At 39.3% G+C, this 18,801-nt stretch overlaps 1 protein-coding gene across 1 annotated transcript; it reads right to left on the bottom strand.

Annotated features, from left to right (window-relative positions):
- Positions 1-6,787: 6,787 nt before the first annotated feature.
- On the bottom strand, positions 6,788-8,483 carry LOC134601990 (olfactory receptor 5P68-like). Its single transcript, XM_063446493.1, has 2 exons — positions 8,447-8,483; positions 6,788-7,788 (listed from the first exon to the last, which is right to left on the bottom strand). The coding sequence occupies exons 1-2, from the start codon at positions 8,481-8,483 to the stop codon at positions 6,788-6,790; spliced, it is 1,038 nt and encodes a 345-aa protein (XP_063302563.1).
- Between the last annotated feature and the right edge of the window lie 10,318 nt (positions 8,484-18,801).

The raw sequence follows: 18,801 nt of genomic DNA, 5'->3' as shown, positions 1-18,801 counted from the left end.
TGAAAGGCAATGTGCCTTACACCAGGTACCCACAGAGGAATGGGTCACTATCCTCTCTGGGAAGTTATCCGGCCGAGCCAGTGAGACTTTTCGGGCCATCCCAGAGGAGGAAATTACTAGTTACCGGGCAGTAAAAGATGCCCTTTTGGCCACATACGCTGTCACCCCTGAGGCGTACCGGCGGCGATTCCGGGACACCAACAAGCAGGCTGGCGATTCTTATGTGGAGTGGGCATGCAGGGTGCACAGCAGCCCACTGGATGGCAGGGTGCCAAGCGGTAACTGGGGAAGAGGTGCTGCAAGTATTTTTGTTGGAGCACTGTTTTGATCGGTTACCTGCAGGAGTCAGAGAGTGGGTCAGGGACCGCAAACCCGCTACCTTACCAGAAGCTGCTCGTCTGGCCGATGAATATACCGATGCACGGAAGCTGGACCAGACAGCAGCCAAGGTCCCTACCCGAGTGGAATATAAACCAGCAGCACCTCCAACCACTACCGTATATCACCCCTCAGCACAACGCACACCCACAATGCCACCAGCGAACAATTATGTTCAGCCAGCCCGATTCAACGCCCGGGATTACTCTCAGCAGATCCGGTGCTATGGGTGCAAACAACTGGGGCACAAGAGACCAGAATGCCCATTGAATAATGCTAACCAAGCACAGTCGTGGAGGAGACCAGCCGGAGGTAATCAGCAGCCACCCCAGCCATCCGCTCACTGTCTAGAGCAGGAGGAATTTTGGGGTATTCTACATTAGGCAGACCCAGTGCAAGCAGCCCAGCAGGATAACCGCCAGCAGCACAGGCAGACAGTTAAACTGAATGGCAAAGTGGTCACTGGTCTGAGGGACACCGGAGCCACTATGACCCTGCTCCAAAAGAACCTTGTTTCCGAACACCAGCATACTGGAAATACTGTGGCAGTGAGGGTAGCAGGAGGCGCCGTGTTCCGTCTGCCTGTTGCCCGGGTTCATTTGGACTGGGGAGTGGGTTCTGGACATGTGAATGTGGGGGTTATGAAAGACTTGCCTGCCGTTGTCTTGCTTGGGAATGATTTGGCCCCTTTGGTGTCCGCTTATGCTCCAATGGGACCTGCTGATGTCAACCCAGTGACTACCCATGCACAGACCCGTGCTGCTGGAACCAGCCCACCTGCTGCTTAGACCCAGGTAAACCCTATTCCCCGACCCTGATACCCTAGGACAGACCTTTGTTAGCTGGGATTCCCCAGAGGAGTTTGGGAGGGAAACCCAGGCAGATCCGACTCTCCAGAAGTACAGAGACAGGGCAGATACTGGAGAGGAAGGAGTAGATGGGGAGCGGTATGAGTGGGTGGGGGACAGGTTATATAGGATCCCTAAACCGTCCCAGAAAAGTGTTGCCCATCCGCCGAATCGACAGCTGGTGGTGCCCGCAAAATACCGGCAGGAGATTCTGCGGATAGGGCATGATGTTCCATTAGCTGGACATCTAGGGTCCCGCCGCACAGCTTATAGGATCATGCAGAACTTCTTTTGGCCAAATTTTAATCAGGCTGTGCGGATTTATTGTAGTACGTGTGACACTTGTCAACGGGTAGGAAAGCGGGGGGACCACCCAAGAGCTAGGCTTATGTCTATGCCTATCATTGGGGAGCCCTTTGCCCGCATAGCCGTTGACATCGTGGGTCCACTGGCCAGAGCTAGTCCATCCGGTAAGAAATATATTCTCACCGTGGTGGACTATGCCACTCGCTAGCCAGAGGCAGTAGCGCTGTCTAACATAGAGGCAGAGACAGTTGCTGATGCCCTGGTTAGGATTTTTACTACGGTCGGGTTTCCTAAGGAGATTCCCAATTTACCGCTGTGCTCACCCAGCAACTGTGGAGGGTATGCGGCATTAAACCGATAATGAGCTCCCCGTACCATTCACAAACTAACGGTCTCTGCGAGCGATTTAATGGCACCCTCAAACAGATGTTGAGGACCTTTTCTGACACTTGCAGAGACTGGGAGCGATTCCTGCCTCATCTGTTGTTTTCCTACAGAGAGGTGCCCCAGGAATCTACTGGGTTCTCACCCTTTGAGTTACTTTATGGGAGAAGGGTCCGCGGACCCCTAGATCTCATTAGAGGACACTGGGAGGGGGAGACAGAGCAGGAAGGGACCCCCATAGTACCGTATGTCATGGAACTCCGGGCCCAGGGGAGACAGAGGAGTTGGTACGATCGGGGTGCCCGGCAGCGGGTCTTCCAGGTTGGGCTGAAAAGTGTTAGTGCTCAACCCTGTGAAGGCGAACAAGATGCAAGCATCTTGGCAGGGCCCGTATAAGGTGTTAGCTCAGGTGTGTGATACTACCTACCTTATAGCCAGCTGTTCAGATTAAAGGATCCAGCGATCCTTTCATGTGAATATGCTAAAGGAGTATCAGGAGAGACCAGAGAATGTAGCTGCAGTATGTGCCCCGGCTGCAGACGATAACGAGAGTTTACCCTTACCCGATTTGTTAGAGAGGGACTCCCAGACTGACCTTACTAGCCTGGTACAGCTAGGGGACAGGTTGAGCCCCACAGAGAAGGGAAAGGCAAGACAGCTTTTGTGGGAGAAGCAGGCGACGTTCACCCAAGAGCCCGGCTACACTACCCTAGCTGTACATAAGGTAGAGACCCCTGGACAGAACCCCCTGTGACAGCCTCCTTACTGTATCCCTGAAGCAGTCCGAGAAGGAATGTGGAAGGAGATACAGGAGATGACCCAGCTTGGGGTCATCGAACACTCCGATAGCCCTTGGGCTTCGCCTGTCCTGGTGCCTAAGAAAGATGGGACCACCCAGTTCTGTGTGGACTACAGGCGACTCAACGAGCGGACCACCACTGACGCCTACCCGATGCCCCGGGTAGATAAATTATTAGATCGCATTGCCAGGGGATGCTATGTGACCACCATAGACCTGTGTAAGGGCTACTGGCAGATTCCCCTTGCCGAGGATGCTATCCCCAAGTTGGCCTTCGTCACCCCATTTGGCTTGGACCAGTTTAAGGTCATGCTATTTGGGATGAAGAATGCCCCGGCTACTTTCCAGCATATGGTGGATAGGCTCCTCAATGGATTTCAGGAATTTGCTTGTGCATACCTGGATGATATTGCGATCTACAGTGAGTCCTGGGAGGAACACCTGGTGCATATAGGGGTGGTACTGGATAAAATTTGGGCCGCTGGCCTGACATTGAAGCCAGAGAAGTGCCATCTAGGCATGGATGAAGTGCAATACTTGGGTCACAGAGTGGGGTGTGGGAGCCAGAGACCGGAGCCAGCTAAGGTAGAGGCGGTGGCTAACTGGCCCACACCTATCACTAAGACCCAGGTGTTAGCCTTCCTGGGGACAGCAGGGTACTACCGCCGCTTTGTCCCAGACTATAGCACTATTGCTAAGCCACTGACCAACCTGAATAAGAAGAACTTGCCTAAGCAGGTCCTGTGGTCTCCGGCTTGTGAAGCTGCGTTCCAGGCACTGAAACAAGCTCTTGTAAATGCCCCTGTCTTGGCTGCCCCAGTCCCTAACAAACGCTTTCTCGTCCACACAGATGCTTCCATGTATGGACTGGGGGCTGTGTTGAGGCAAGTCAGGGAGGATGGAGGAGAGCACCCTGTCGCATATCTCAGTCGACAGTTGTTACCCAGAGAAGTGAGTTATGCGGCAGTTGAAAAGGAATGTTTGACTTTGGTCTGGGCATTGAAAAAGTTAAGTCCCTACTTATATGGGCAAGAGTTTTCCCTGGTGACTGATCATAACCCCCTCGTTTGGCTTAACCGGGTCTCAGGAGACAATGGGAGACTACTGAGATGGAGTTTGGCACTACAGCCCTACAATTTTACTATCAGCTACAGACCCGGTAAGCTGAACAGGAATGCCGATGGGCTATCACGGCAAACCGACGCCTCCACCTCCTCCTAGTCCGGTCATCCCCAAGTTGACCCGCCAAAGGGTCAAGCCAGGTCTGCCGGAGTGTCCCACAAGGGGGGAGCCGTGTGACAAAACCATCCGTTTGCCTATTATGGTGGATTCGTCTATTTGGCTGTCCGTGCATGTAATGGCTGTTTCCCATAGCCCAACCGTACAAATGACTATTTTGACCGAACAAAGCTACCGAACGGATGGCCACCCAGAATAGAAGTGTGCTGCTGGTTAACCTCTTGATCCCAATTAGAACGTTGTGGTTAACCGCAGACACTTCTCAATTAGACCGACTTCAGAGTTTCTGTGTCTGTTTTCAGTTCCATGAGATTTATGCCCAAACATCACTGCCTGCTTTCATGCGAACAAGATGGCCGCCACCTCGTGGTTGTTCATAGGAATCGTGGCCACCCAGACGAACAATTAGAACACTGCAGTGAGAAACGTTCCAAATTGTTAATAGGTGTTAACAAGCTCCAGGGTGGTTGTTCGGTAAACGAACAATATATTCCCAATTGCTCGAGCAGAGCCTGTTTGAAGTATATTAACCAGTTCTATTGCAGGGGCCATAGTAACAGGGTAGTAGGCAGGCAAACAGGCCCTTCCAAAAACTTGTGGCAAACTCCCAGAAAAAGGGGAGTTTGTCACAATGGGCTAGTAGACTATTAATGATAGCTAAAACCAGCTTGAGATTTGAGCGGGGACCCACCGAAGTGCAGGCTATTTCAGCTGCTGTCCGTTCTCAGTATACTCTTGCACCCTGTTTTTTTTTCTCTCCATAAATTTAAAGTTGAATCCAGATGTGGACCCCTTGCTCACGGTGCCTAGAGAGATATATCAGCTATGCCTATTATTATTATTGGTATTTATATAGCGCCAACTAATTCCACAGCACTTTACAATGTATTGCTTACCACATGGGCATTCTAATAGGTATATAATCCCATTGGAACTACAGCTCAGATAGCAACTAATGCTAAAATTCCATTTCGTAACATTAAAGATAAAACCTGAAAGCCTCTTGGTCTTACATGGATCCATTTTGCAGCTTTCACAGTCACCACATTTGAAAAAAAAAAAAAACAGTTTGAAACTTACTTGTCTCTTATTTTTAATAGTCTGTTCCTAACATTAGGAGCAAGGTGGGTTATCAGATTAGGGGCTCTTGAAACTAAGAAACCTGTTAAGTGATGGATCGCCCTTAAGAATACTCCAATGTTTTCTTAGAATGGATTTCACTGTATAGGCCAGGTTATTGGATTTGGTAATAAACATTGGGGTATCACGGTTAAGATTCAATGTGATATCTTTATTACAGATTAATGTTTGTGATCTAGGTATATTTAACATCTTCTCCAATCTAACAATCCTCATTGTAGCTCTTTCTATAAAAAAATTCTCATTCACAGCATCTGCAATTCGCAGATGTACATTTCAGAGCAATTGCAACAAATACGTCTAAACTGACTAAAAGGGATGTTATCAAGCCACCTTTTATTGTGATGACTATGGAAGGGGATAAAGCTTTTGCAGTCTACTGATTTCCTGAATGTTTTTGTATGTAGATTTCTTGCATTCAAATAAATCTCCACATCCAGAAATGTGATTGCTTCTCTAGACTGGTTAAAGGTGAATTTCAAATTACAATTCAGATAATGTTTCGATTTATCCAGAGTATGCCACCTTCCCTTCCAAATAAAGATATAATCATCAATGTATCTTCTCCAGAGGACAAGGTGTGCGCTGAATAGGCAGGTTTCCCAAACCAACTTGACCACCCATTTGCCCATGAAAAGTTTGTATTGACCCATACCCTTGCAGATTTTCCATTACAGTATACAAAGAAGTGATATTTGCGGTCACTAGTGTGTATTCGTCTTACGAATCCAATTGGGCTAGTATATTAATTACTTGAGTAGTTTCTCTTAGACATGACTAAAGTTTTAGAACCTATTTTTGGAGGAACAAATTGACATATTCGGATAAGTAGAATTTTACAATTTATCCAGAGTATTCCAGCTCCCTTGCCAAATGCAGATATAATCATCAATGTATCTTCTCCACAGGACAAGTTTTGCGCTGAATGGGCAGTTTTTCCAAGCCAACTCAACCACCCATTGGTGGTAAAGAACCAATGTCAGTGATGCCTAACAAGGCTGAAATGATTCATCTGGGGTTGCAGTGTCTTTCGTGCTGGTATTTCGGGTCTGGACTGCCCGTATGGGTGGAACCAGTCTGATATGCTTCAGATATGTTCTCTTTGTAATGGCACAAAATGAGCTAAAACCAGTTTGAGATCTGAGCAGGGACCCACCAAAGGGAAGTTTATTTCAGCTGCTGTCCGTTCTGAGTATACTCTAGTGCCCTGGTTTTTTGCTCTCCATAAGTTTAAAGGGTAATCCAGACATGGACCCCTTGCTCACGGTGCCTAGAGAGATATCCACTATGCCTCACTGATAATGCCTAACAAGGCTGTGTCTCTTCTTCAGAGGGAACTTGCTGGCATGTTGGATCTGGACTGACCACATGGGTGGGACCAGTCTGATGTGCTTCAGATATTTTCTCTCTGTAAAGGCACAAGATGAGCTAAAACCAGCTTGGGATCTGAGCGGGGACGCACCGAAGGGCTGGCTATTTCAGCTGCTGTCCGTTCTCCGTATACTCTTGCGCCACTTTTTTTTGCTGAACATGAACTACACACTGAATTTTAGTGGGTGCATTGTTTTAAAAAATCAAACACAGCCAAGTTTACAGTACATTGCATTTTCCTTTTCAGACGTTATTTTTTTTTTTCAAGATTCAAAGGAATTCTCTTACTTTTCTATTACAAGATGGGTTAGATATGTAAGTCTTAAACTTTGCAGTGCTTCATTACAGCCTCTTTGATGTCTTTGTTTCTTAGCGTGTATATAACTGGGTTAATGATTGGTGTCACAACAGTATAGAACAGACACAGGATTTTGCTCAAAGATGCAGATTTTCCTTTAAATGGAACAGCATATGTACAGATAAGACTGCCATAGTATATAGAAACTACAGTCATATGGGAACTGCAGGTGGAGAAGGCTTTCTGCCTCCCCGTAATAGAAGGAATTCTTATAATGGTAAGGGCAATATAAATATAGGATACCATGACAATTATAAATGGTATTATTAGAACAGGTCCACAAAGTAAGTGAGTTTCTATTTGTACTATTACGGTATCAGAACAAGAAAGCTCCAGCAAGGGAGCAACATCACAGAAGAAATGGTCAATGTAGTCTGGCCCACAAAATAGAAAATTGCCTATTGTTATTGGAGTAATTAGCATTAGTGATAAGCCTAATATCCAACACAGGACAATCAATTTGAGGCATAAGGTTGAGTCCATTATTGAGTCATAGAGTAGAGGAACACAGATAGCTAGATATCTGTCATAAGACATGACTGTCAGAAGGAAACACTCAGAAACTGCAGAGACACCAAATAAATAAAGATGAAAAATGCAGCATTTCAAAGACATGAAATTCCCTTCATTATATATTATGGAAAGCATTTCAGGGACAATGTTTGTGGTCATAAGCATGTCAGAAATGGACATTTGTGTGAGAAAAAAGTACATGGGAGAATGAAGAATTTTGCTGACTATCACCAATACAATAATAAGGATATTTGCAAATAATGTCAGAAGGTAGATACCAAGGATTTGACTGAAGATTAAAATCCTGAACCTGCCGAGATTTGGAAATCCCAAGAGAAAGACCTCAGTGATCATTGTTTGGTTCTTCATGTTCAAGAACTGTTGGTAAAGAGATATAGAACAAAATAAATGACCAAGATAATTCAGTCTCTCTGTCCTGACACATTCAATTTCTGTCCGAATGCAGGTTGATCATGATAGTGTTTTAGAGAGTTTAAGCTAAAGGCTTTGAAAATAAGGTTCATCTAGAAGAAGCTCAAATAGATGGAATGTGTGTATGGAGGCTGTAACCATTGGACAGAGGAAATTCCATAGATGGATTCTCTAACTCAGATTCTATTTTTTTCTACTTAAGTCTGTTGTGGGATCCACCTTTTATTGCAGGCAGTTCAGGTTTAGTAAAATAATTGTATCTGGTACACCTAATGTGTTAACCAGGGGTGAGGGAGTAGGACTGGCACTGGGCCGCTCAAAAACTGGAAAAATAGGAATCCACTAAAACCTATAGAAAAAATACTATGGATAAACACCGATAGTGTGTGCAGATACCAGGAACTGGCCTAGAATATGGCTGAGATAGGGTGAATATCTGGATAGGAAAGTGAGTGGGTGTGCAATGGTACTGTGCCTTTAAGAGGGAACTGATGTTTATAAAAGGTAAACGCAAGATAAATAGATAGATATACTTAAAAAGCATAAATAGGATATATCTGGATAAGAAATTTGTATCTTGTAGACATATAATACATAAAATGAATAAATAAATGAATTTCTTTTTTTCTCTGCTTCTCTATAACATTGTAATTATTATGCCTGCTAGATGAAATTTACCATTAATGATTTCAACCCGATTTTTATTTTCAATCATTTTATGAATTTTACAGATTGCATATATCTGCCTATCTATTTGCATGTATTTTCCTGTACTTTGGTCTATTAAATGCTCTTTTATGGATTGCTGCTGTACAAACTGACAAACACGGTTTTATATTTATGGAATCATATTCTGTATGTAAGAATTGGTATCATTATTCTCTGTATTTATGTATCTCTGTTTTTATTATTATTATTATTATTATTTTATTGTAATTTGTATTATTATTATTTATATCTATTTCTATTTTTATTCGGCAATTCATCTATTATTAACGTATAACATGCAAAATGCTTTTATCTGATGTTTTATTAGTTGCACATGTATATAAAGCACTACTGAAGCAATGGTTCTCCATCCCTCTCTGAAGAAGTAGGGGTTCACCTACGAAACGCGTAAGACTATTGTTAGTTAGTTAGTTAGATAGATAGCTGAAAAGAGACTTGCGTCCATCAAGTTCAGCCTTCCTCACACCTGTTTTTTGCTGTTGATCCAAAAGAGAAAAAAAAAACCCCCCAGTTTGAAGCACAATTTTGCAACAAGCTAGGACAAAAAATTCCTTATTGACCCCAGAATGGCAGTCAGATTTATCCTTGAATCAAGCAGTTATTACCCTACATTGAAAGATTATATCCTTGAATATTCTGTCTTTGCAAGTATGCATCTAGTAGCTGTTTGAACATCTGTATGGACTCTGATAAAACCACTTCTTCAGGCAGAGAATTCCACATCCTGATTGTTCTTACAGTAAAAAAACCTTTCCTTTGCCTTAGACGAAATCTTCTTTCTTCCAGTCTAAACGCATGGCCTCGTGTCCTATGTAAAGTCCGGTTTGTGAATAGATTTCCACACAATGGTTTGTATTGGCCCCGAATATATTTGTATAATGTTATCATATCCCCTCTCAGGCGACGTTTTTCTAAACTAAATAGGTTTAAATTTGTTAACCTTTCTTCATAGCTGATATGTTCCATTCCTTTTATTAATTTTGTAGCCCGCCTCTGCACTTTTTCTAGTGCCATGATATCCTTCTTTAGAACAGGTGCCCAAAATTGCACAGCATATTCAATATGTGGTCTTACCAGTGATTTATAGAGAGGCAAAATGATATTCTCGTCCCGAGAATGAATGCCCTTTTTCATGCATGACAATACCTTACTGGCCTTGGCCACTGCTGATTGACATTGCACATTGTTGCATAGTTTGTTGTCTATAACAATTCCCAAGTCCTTTTCGTGTATTGGACACACATCAGGATACAGACCCAGCATCTGTACATCATTTGAAGCCGGTACTCCTACAGGACCTGTCGGTTATTTCTTTGCTGAATCGGAGCCGCCTACAGCACACGCTCCTCCGGAGTGAGGCTCCCGCAGGGACACATGCTGTATGAACACGCTGTCCTCACCGGCGGTATTATCACAAGCGGCAAGAAATTTAATATACATCCATCCGAGTACAATCCGAAGGTCTCTGAATAATTCTGACTTCAATATTGACTGGTAACATCTGTATGAATTTCTTTTTTTTTCTTCATATATTTTATTCTTTGCCTAATAAACAGTTTTTTTTTATTATCATCCAGTTTCAGAACCATTGCTTTTTAGTACTGCTGTTACATTGTAACAATTTTTAGCTTACAGTTCCATATACTGTATCACTGAGTACTTTTTCCATCTGTATCTTTTTAAGACACAGAGTATACTATTTAGTACAAGTGCCAGCCATTCTGTTTCATAGCAGTAATAGAGGCATCTGCACTGCACAGTTCTGCTTCGGACACAAACTTATCCTTTCTTTTTATTTTTTTATTTTTTTTTATTTTTTTTCATTCATTCACGTATTCATTTATTTATTTATTCATTTTATGTATTATATGTCTTCAAGATACCAATTTCTTATCCAGATATATCCTATTTATGCTTTTTAAGTATATCTATCTATTTATCTTGCGTTTACCTTTTATAAACATCAGTTCCCTCTTAAAGGCACAGTACCATTGCACACCCACTCACTTTCCTATCCAGATGTTCACCCTATCTCAGCCATATTCTCCTGGTATCTGCACACACTATCGGTGTTTATCCATAGTTCAGGTTTAGTGTTTAGTGATTTTTTTTATTTTATTTGAAACACAGTCTGCTCTATATTTCACTCTTACTATGGATGCATATATTCATGTGACTACAATGATATATATCAGTACAAATAGTAAAAGTGGTTATAATAGTAGCATTTAGTAATATGTCTGGCTAATACACAGATACAGATTGATATCCTGATATCCTGCAATACTAGTGTTTCATTTTGTTGTACATATATCACAAGTAGTTTAATTACTTTTCCTACATTCCCAGACTCCAGTCAACCCTTTTTATGGAAGCAAAAGATCCATTTTAAACAAGGGAAACAATCTCAGAAAAAAAAGTGATAGCACTCTATACTGCCTTTAACAAACCATTATTTTTGGAAATATTTTCTTACCCTTACCTTTGCTTCTAACACATTCTGAAATAAGAATTAAATGAGCATAGCACCTCCTACATTCATACATAGTAAGCAACCACAGTTACAGCCTTGGCATACTAATCTAATGATACTAATACATACTAATCTAACGATACTAATACATACTAATCTAACGATACTGATACATACTAATCTAACGATACTAATACATACTAATCTAACGATACTAATACATACTAATCTAACGATACTGATACATACTAATCTAACGATACTAATACATACTAATCTAACGATACTAATACATACTAATCTAATGATACTAATACATACTAATCTAATGATACTAATACATACTAATCTAACGATACTAATACATACTAATCTAACGATACTAATACATACTAATCTAATGATACTAATACATACTAATCTAACGATACTAATACATACTAATCTAACGATACTAATACATACTAATCTAACGATACTAATACATACTAATCTAATGATACTAATACATACTAATCTAACGATACTAATACATACTAATCTAACGATACTAATACATACTAATCTAACGATACTAATACATACTAATCTAATGATACTAATACATACTAATCTAACGATACTAATACATACTAATCTAACGATACTAATACATACTAATCTAACGATACTAATACATACTAATCTAATGATACTAATACATACTAATCTAACGATACTAATACATACTAATCTAACGATACTAATACATACTAATCTAACGATACTAATACATACTAATCTAACGATACTGATACATACTAATCTAACGATACTAATACATACTAATCTAACGATACTAATACATACTAATCTAACGATACTAATACATACTAATCTAATGATACTAATACATACTAATCTAACGATACTAATACATACTAATCTAATGATACTAATACATACTAATCTAACGATACTAATACATACTAATCTAACGATACTAATACATACTAATCTAACGATACTAATACATACTAATCTAACGATACTGATACATACTAATCTAACGATACTGATACATACTAATCTAACGATACTAATACATACTAATCTAACGATACTAATACATACTAATCTAACGATACTAATACATACTAATCTAACGATACTAATACATACTAATCTAACGATACTAATACATACTAATCTAACGATACTAATACATACTAATCTAATGATACTAATACATACTAATCTAACGATACTAATACATACTAATCTAACGATACTAATACATACTAATCTAACGATACTGATACATACTAATCTAACGATACTGATACATACTAATCTAACGATACTAATACATACTAATCTAATGATACTAATACATACTAATCTAACGATACTAATACATACTAATCTAATGATACTGATACATACTAATCTAACGATACTGATACATACTAATCTAACGATACTGATACATACTAATCTAACGATACTGATACATACTAATCTAATGATACTAATACATACTAATCTAACGATACTGATACATACTAATCTAACGATACTAATACATACTAATCTAATGATACTAATACATACTAATCTAACGATACTAATACATACTAATCTAATGATACTAATACATACTAATCTAACGATACTAATACATACTAATCTAACGATACTAATACATACTAATCTAACGATACTAATACATACTAATCTAACGATACTAATACATACTAATCTAATGATACTAATACATACTAATCTAACGATACTAATACATACTAATCTAACGATACTAATACATACTAATCTAATGATACTAATACATACTAATCTAACGATACTAATACATACTAATCTAACGATACTAATACATACTAATCTAATGATACTAATAAATACTAATCTAACGATACTGATACATACTAATCTAACGATACTGATACATACTAATCTAACGATACTGATACATACTAATCTAATGATACTAATACATACTAATCTAACAATACTAATACATACTAATCTAACGATACTAATACATACTAATCTAACGATACTGATACATACTAATCTAACGATACTAATACATACTAATCTAATGATACTAATACATACTAATCTAACGATACTAATACATACTAATCTAATGATACTAATACATACTAATCTAACGATACTAATACATACTAATCTAACGATACTAATACATACTAATCTAACGATACTAATACATACTAATCTAACGATACTAATACATACTAATCTAATGATACTAATACATACTAATCTAACGATACTAATACATACTAATCTAACGATACTAATACATACTAATCTAATGATACTAATACATACTAATCTAACGATACTAATACATACTAATCTAACGATACTAATACATACTAATCTAATGATACTAATAAATACTAATCTAACGATACTGATACATACTAATCTAACGATACTGATACATACTAATCTAACGATACTGATACATACTAATCTAATGATACTAATACATACTAATCTAACGATACTAATACATACTAATCTAACGATACTAATACATACTAATCTAATGATACTAATACATACTAATCTAACGATACTGATACATACTAATCTAACGATACTGATACATACTAATCTAACGATACTGATACATACTAATCTAATGATACTAATACATACTAATCTAACGATACTGATACATACTAATCTAACGATACTGATACATACTAATCTAATGATACTAATACATACTAATCTAACGATACTAATACATACTAATCTAACGATACTGATACATACTAATCTAACGATACTGATACATACTAATCTAATGATACTAATACATACTAATCTAACGATACTAATACATACTAATCTAACGATACTAATACATACTAATCTAACGATACTAATACATACTAATCTAATGAGGACTTGCAAATAGAAAATACCTCTAAAATGTCTACTGATCTGCATTATAGTCATAAAAAATGCATGTAAAACTATAGATTATTATTTGTAATTGTATTTAATTAAAAGGAACAAGCAAACAATATGCAAAATGATTACTTAAACACGTAGGACAATTGTAGAGACAGACACATTCACAGAAGCTTACAATCTACATGGATATCACTGGAGAAGATCACAAAGTCCTTAGATGCATCTTAATTCATGTCATTAAAATAACAAAAACAAGCTTCTGGGCATCCATGAAGATCGTGTTGAGTTTGTGATAGTCAGAGTTCAAACAAATCCTTAATATACACATTAAAATCCATAGACACCTATTTGTGACTCCCTAATGTGACTGACAAATGTCTAGAGAGTAAAAAACATGCACTTTTCAAAATCCCCAATTGTAAATAAATATATTTAAATATTTTCTTCTTTCATTATATGCAAATATTCTTAAAAACACCCAATACATGACTATGAACTATTAAAAGATCCACAAAATCTAAATTGTAGATAGACTTCTCTGTTTTCCATTATAATTTTCAGTGGAAATATCTAATACAATTTTCAATTTGATATAACATGATTTTTAAGCAACTGAACAGGTCCTCAGGAATTAGGCAGAAATGCAATGGCCCTTCTTTTTTTTCTAGCAATATTCAATGTCACTGTGTTGTATTCCTCGAAATGCAAAAATTACGGCTTTACAACTAATTTTCCTATTATCCGTTAACATTTCTATATCATGTGTGAATGTACTCTTGTGTAGAATAACATTAATTATATCTTTACAGTTTGCTGTGTAAAAGGTGGCATAGCCACAGACCGGTCAGATTGCCAATGACAACCCCCGTCCACCACCAAAAGCACCTTCAATGGGTACGTGAGCATCAGAACTGGATCATGGAGCAATAGAAGAAGGTTGCTTGGTCTGATGTACCATATTTTCTATTAGAGCAAGTGTATGGCCCGGTGCGTGTGCATCATTTATTGGGGGAAGAGATGGAAGTAGGATGCACAATGGGAAGAAGGCAGGCTGGTGGGGCCATTGTTTTTATCTGAACAATCTTTTACTGGGAAACCTTGGTTCCTGGCATTCATGTTAATGTTATGTTGACACATACCACCTACCTAGAGATTGTTGCAGGCCACATACACCCCTTTGTGGCAATGGTATTCCCTAGTGGCAGTGGCCTCTTTCAGCAGTGTAATGCATTTTGCCACACTGCAAAAAATGTTCAGGAATGGATGAGGAACATGACAAAGAGTTTAAGGTGTTGACATGGCCTCCAAACTAGCCAGATCACAATCGGATTGAGCATCTGTGGGATGTTCTGGAACAACAAATCTGATCCATGGAGGCCCCACCTTGCAAATTGAAGAACTTAAAGGATCTGCTGCTAATGACTTGGTGCCAGATAACAGAGGACACGGTCAGAGGTCTTGTGGATGTTGTAGCTGATCAGTGTAGGCTTAGAGCACTGAGATGTAGGATAATGTGGCCAGAATTAGTTATCATGAGTCTACTCAGCACAGTATTAAACAGCTCTGTCACAATTTTTTTTATTTATGTATATTGCTGTAGCAGTGCCCTATCGTAGTCCCATGTACAGTGATGGAAAACAGTATTTGATCCCCTGCTGATTTTGAACATTTGCCCACTGACAAAGAAATGAACGATCTATAATTTTAATGGTAGGTGTATTTTAACAGTGAGAGAACATATTAACCAAAAAAAATGTCAAAAAAGTTATAAATTGATTTACATGTCATTGAGGGTAATACGTATTTGACCCCTTTGACGTAGTACTTGATTGTAAAACCCCTGTTATCATAGAGGTCAGACTTTTTTGTAGTTAGCCACCAGGTTTCCACACAGCTCAGGATGGATTTTGTCCCACTCCTCTTTTAATTGTAAATATGTAAATATTAATAACATTTTGTGTACTTTTATTTTAGGAAGTGCAAACAGAATTTTACCGAGTGTTAATATTGTCCTCTAAAATTATTTTAGGTAATTTGTTATACATATGTTTATAATTGACATGTCTGGGCTCTTGAGCTCATTAAGCCCTAGGTTATGATCTACATCAGATGGACCAGAAGTGACATTAGGAATATGCCAGAAATTATGCGTGCACACGACCAGGAAGGGGTGTGATTACGGGTACGAAGGAGGAAGTGGAACGGCGCATCAACAGGTGATCATACTGAAGCAATTAAAGGAACATATATATATGGACCAGTGTGACATAAGGACCTATTCTGCACTGAGGAATACATATTATAAGTCGATAAGGCATTTGCTTTTTTAAAAAGACTTATCTATATAGTCGATTTATATATAGTATATATTTACTGACTATTTGTTTTTACACACAGCTGGATATTGTATTTGTATACATTGTTTGTTTTTATGTTGTCATTTGTTTTTGATTATTTTATTGGAATAAATGCCATTTAAGTGAACTGTGGATGAATATATGATGCCAGTAGTGCACCCTAAGCTGTCAATACAGAACCTGGTACACGCTCTACTTGTGAGTTTATCCATTTTAAAACAATTGTAGTTGATACTAACCAATACTATTTGTATTGTAATTCTCCATATGTTGTAAAATATATTTATGTTCATTATACCCAGGGATGTATTAGCCGCGAGGCAAACAAGGCATTTGCCTTGGGCGGCATTTTCCAGGGGCCGGCAAAAAAAGCCGCCCCCAAATGCCCAGGGCAAATGCCTTGTTAGCCTTGCGGCTAACTGACATGCCAGGCAGGCGGCTAGGTAAAATCTGCTCAGCTCCCTTGTGCACCACCCGCAGAGTGATGCCGGGAGCTGGAATATGACATCACTGGACCCCCAGGGAGAGGAAGAACCCCCGCCCCCAGAATTCCCAAAGGTAAGGAGGCTGGGGGGGGGAGGGTGTTGAATTTAAAAAAGAAAAAAAAAACACAAGTGAGTGTTTTAGTGTGTGTATATGTGTGTGTGTGTGTGAGTGTGTTTGTGTGTGTTAGTGATTGAGTGAGTGTTAGTGTGTGTGTGTGTGTTAGTGTGTGTGTTAGTGAGTGAGTGTGTGTTAGTGTGTGTGAGAGTGTTCTAGTGCGTGAGTGTGTGTTAGAGTGTGTGTGTCTGTTAGTGAGTGTCTGTTAGTTAGTGTGTGTGTGTTAGTGAGTGAGTGATTGCGTGTGTGTCTGATAGTGAGTGTCTGTTAGTGAGAGTCTCTAAGTGAGTGTGTGTGTGTGTCTGTTAGTGTGTATGTGTGTGTCTGTTAGTGTGTCTGTTAGGGAGTGTGTTACTATGTGTGTGTCTGTTAGTGAGAGTGTATGCGTGTCTGTTAGTGAATGTGTGTGTCTGCTAGTGACTGTATGTGTCTGTGAGTGTGTGTGTATTTAGAAGGCGGGGCAGGGGGGAAGGGTGGGGTGGTGCGGGAGGGGGGGGCGCAAGTTTTGTTCTACCTAGGGCAGCACAAAACCAGGATACACCACTGATTATACCACTGGTGTATGTGTGATGTGTGGTGTATGTGTGATTAGTTGTTCACAACTAGAGCCCACATCCGCCTCTTTCTTACGCAAGATGCTACTAAGGAGCTTGTCCATGCTCTAGTAATTTCTCGCATGGATTATTGTAACCCTCTCCTAATTGGTCTTTCCAAAAACCATATTGCTCCACTACAGTCTGTATTGAATGCTTCCGCCAGACTGATTTTCCACTTTAGTCGGTCCTCTCACACCTCACCCCTCTGTCAGTCCTTACATTGGCTTCCAGTATCCTATAGGAGTCAATTCAAAGTGCTAACCCATACCTTTAAAGCACTGAACAATTCTAGCCCCTCTTATATCTCTTCACAGATCCATAGGTATGCCCCTTCTCTGTCTCTCCGCTCTGCACATGACCTTCTCCTGTCCGCTGCTCGCACGCATACGGCCAACTCACGCTTGCAGGACTTCTTGCAGGCAGCTCCCTTCCTATGGAATAGCCTGCCTACCATCAACAGACTCTCATCTAGTCTTCAATTGTTTAAGAAGTAAGTGCCTTAAAACCCATCTCTTTAGGAAAGCATATGGCCTCCCAGACTAACCTCTACCTCATATATTTGTTTCTTGCTCTCTCCTAAAGGGCAGCACTCTACTCTCTCCTCCAGCTCTGATTCACTTCCACCTTATTTGATTGCTATTTCCTATTTTTTGTTTTTACACCCCATCTCCTATAGACTGTCAGCTCGCTTGAGCAGGGTCCTCTTCAACTTATTGTACTTGTAAGTTTTCTTGTAATTGTCTTGTAATAAATTCCCCCTCCTATAATATTGTAAAGCGCTACGGAATTTGTTGGCGCTATACAAATGACAATACTAATAATAATAATAACAATAATAATTAAATAGGCTTGGGACCCCTATCGCCCCATTACTTTTCGATTTATACAATGTTTCCATAGGTATCCTTGGTCGTTTATTAGCGTGTTTGAATTTGTTTCTATGTAATTGTATCTCTCTCAGGAGTGGTTTGGGGAAAAGGAGTGGTAATGATCAGAATATGTATAAACATTATGGTAATCATTTTACCGAGGCAATATCCCCCCCCACCAGGAAATGTCATATTTTGCCAACTTATCATATTCCGAGGATTTTATTCTATACTGTCTTTAAATTATATGTGGTTGTTTTGTAAATCTGGATATATCCTAATACCCAGGTAGTGGATATAGTCTATCCTTTAGTCAAATCTATATTTTCCTTTTACCAGATTAGGCAAGCTTCTTGAATATTGAGCACCAGTACCTAAGAATTTGAGGTATTTATTTTGATAAAATGAATCTGCCCCATAACCTTTAAGTGCTTACTCTATCTATCGC

This window comes from Pelobates fuscus, chromosome 3 (assembly GCF_036172605.1).
Source record: "Pelobates fuscus isolate aPelFus1 chromosome 3, aPelFus1.pri, whole genome shotgun sequence".
NCBI classification, from domain to species: domain Eukaryota; kingdom Metazoa; phylum Chordata; class Amphibia; order Anura; family Pelobatidae; genus Pelobates; species Pelobates fuscus.
This window is presented reverse-complemented; position numbering and strand designations above follow the sequence as displayed.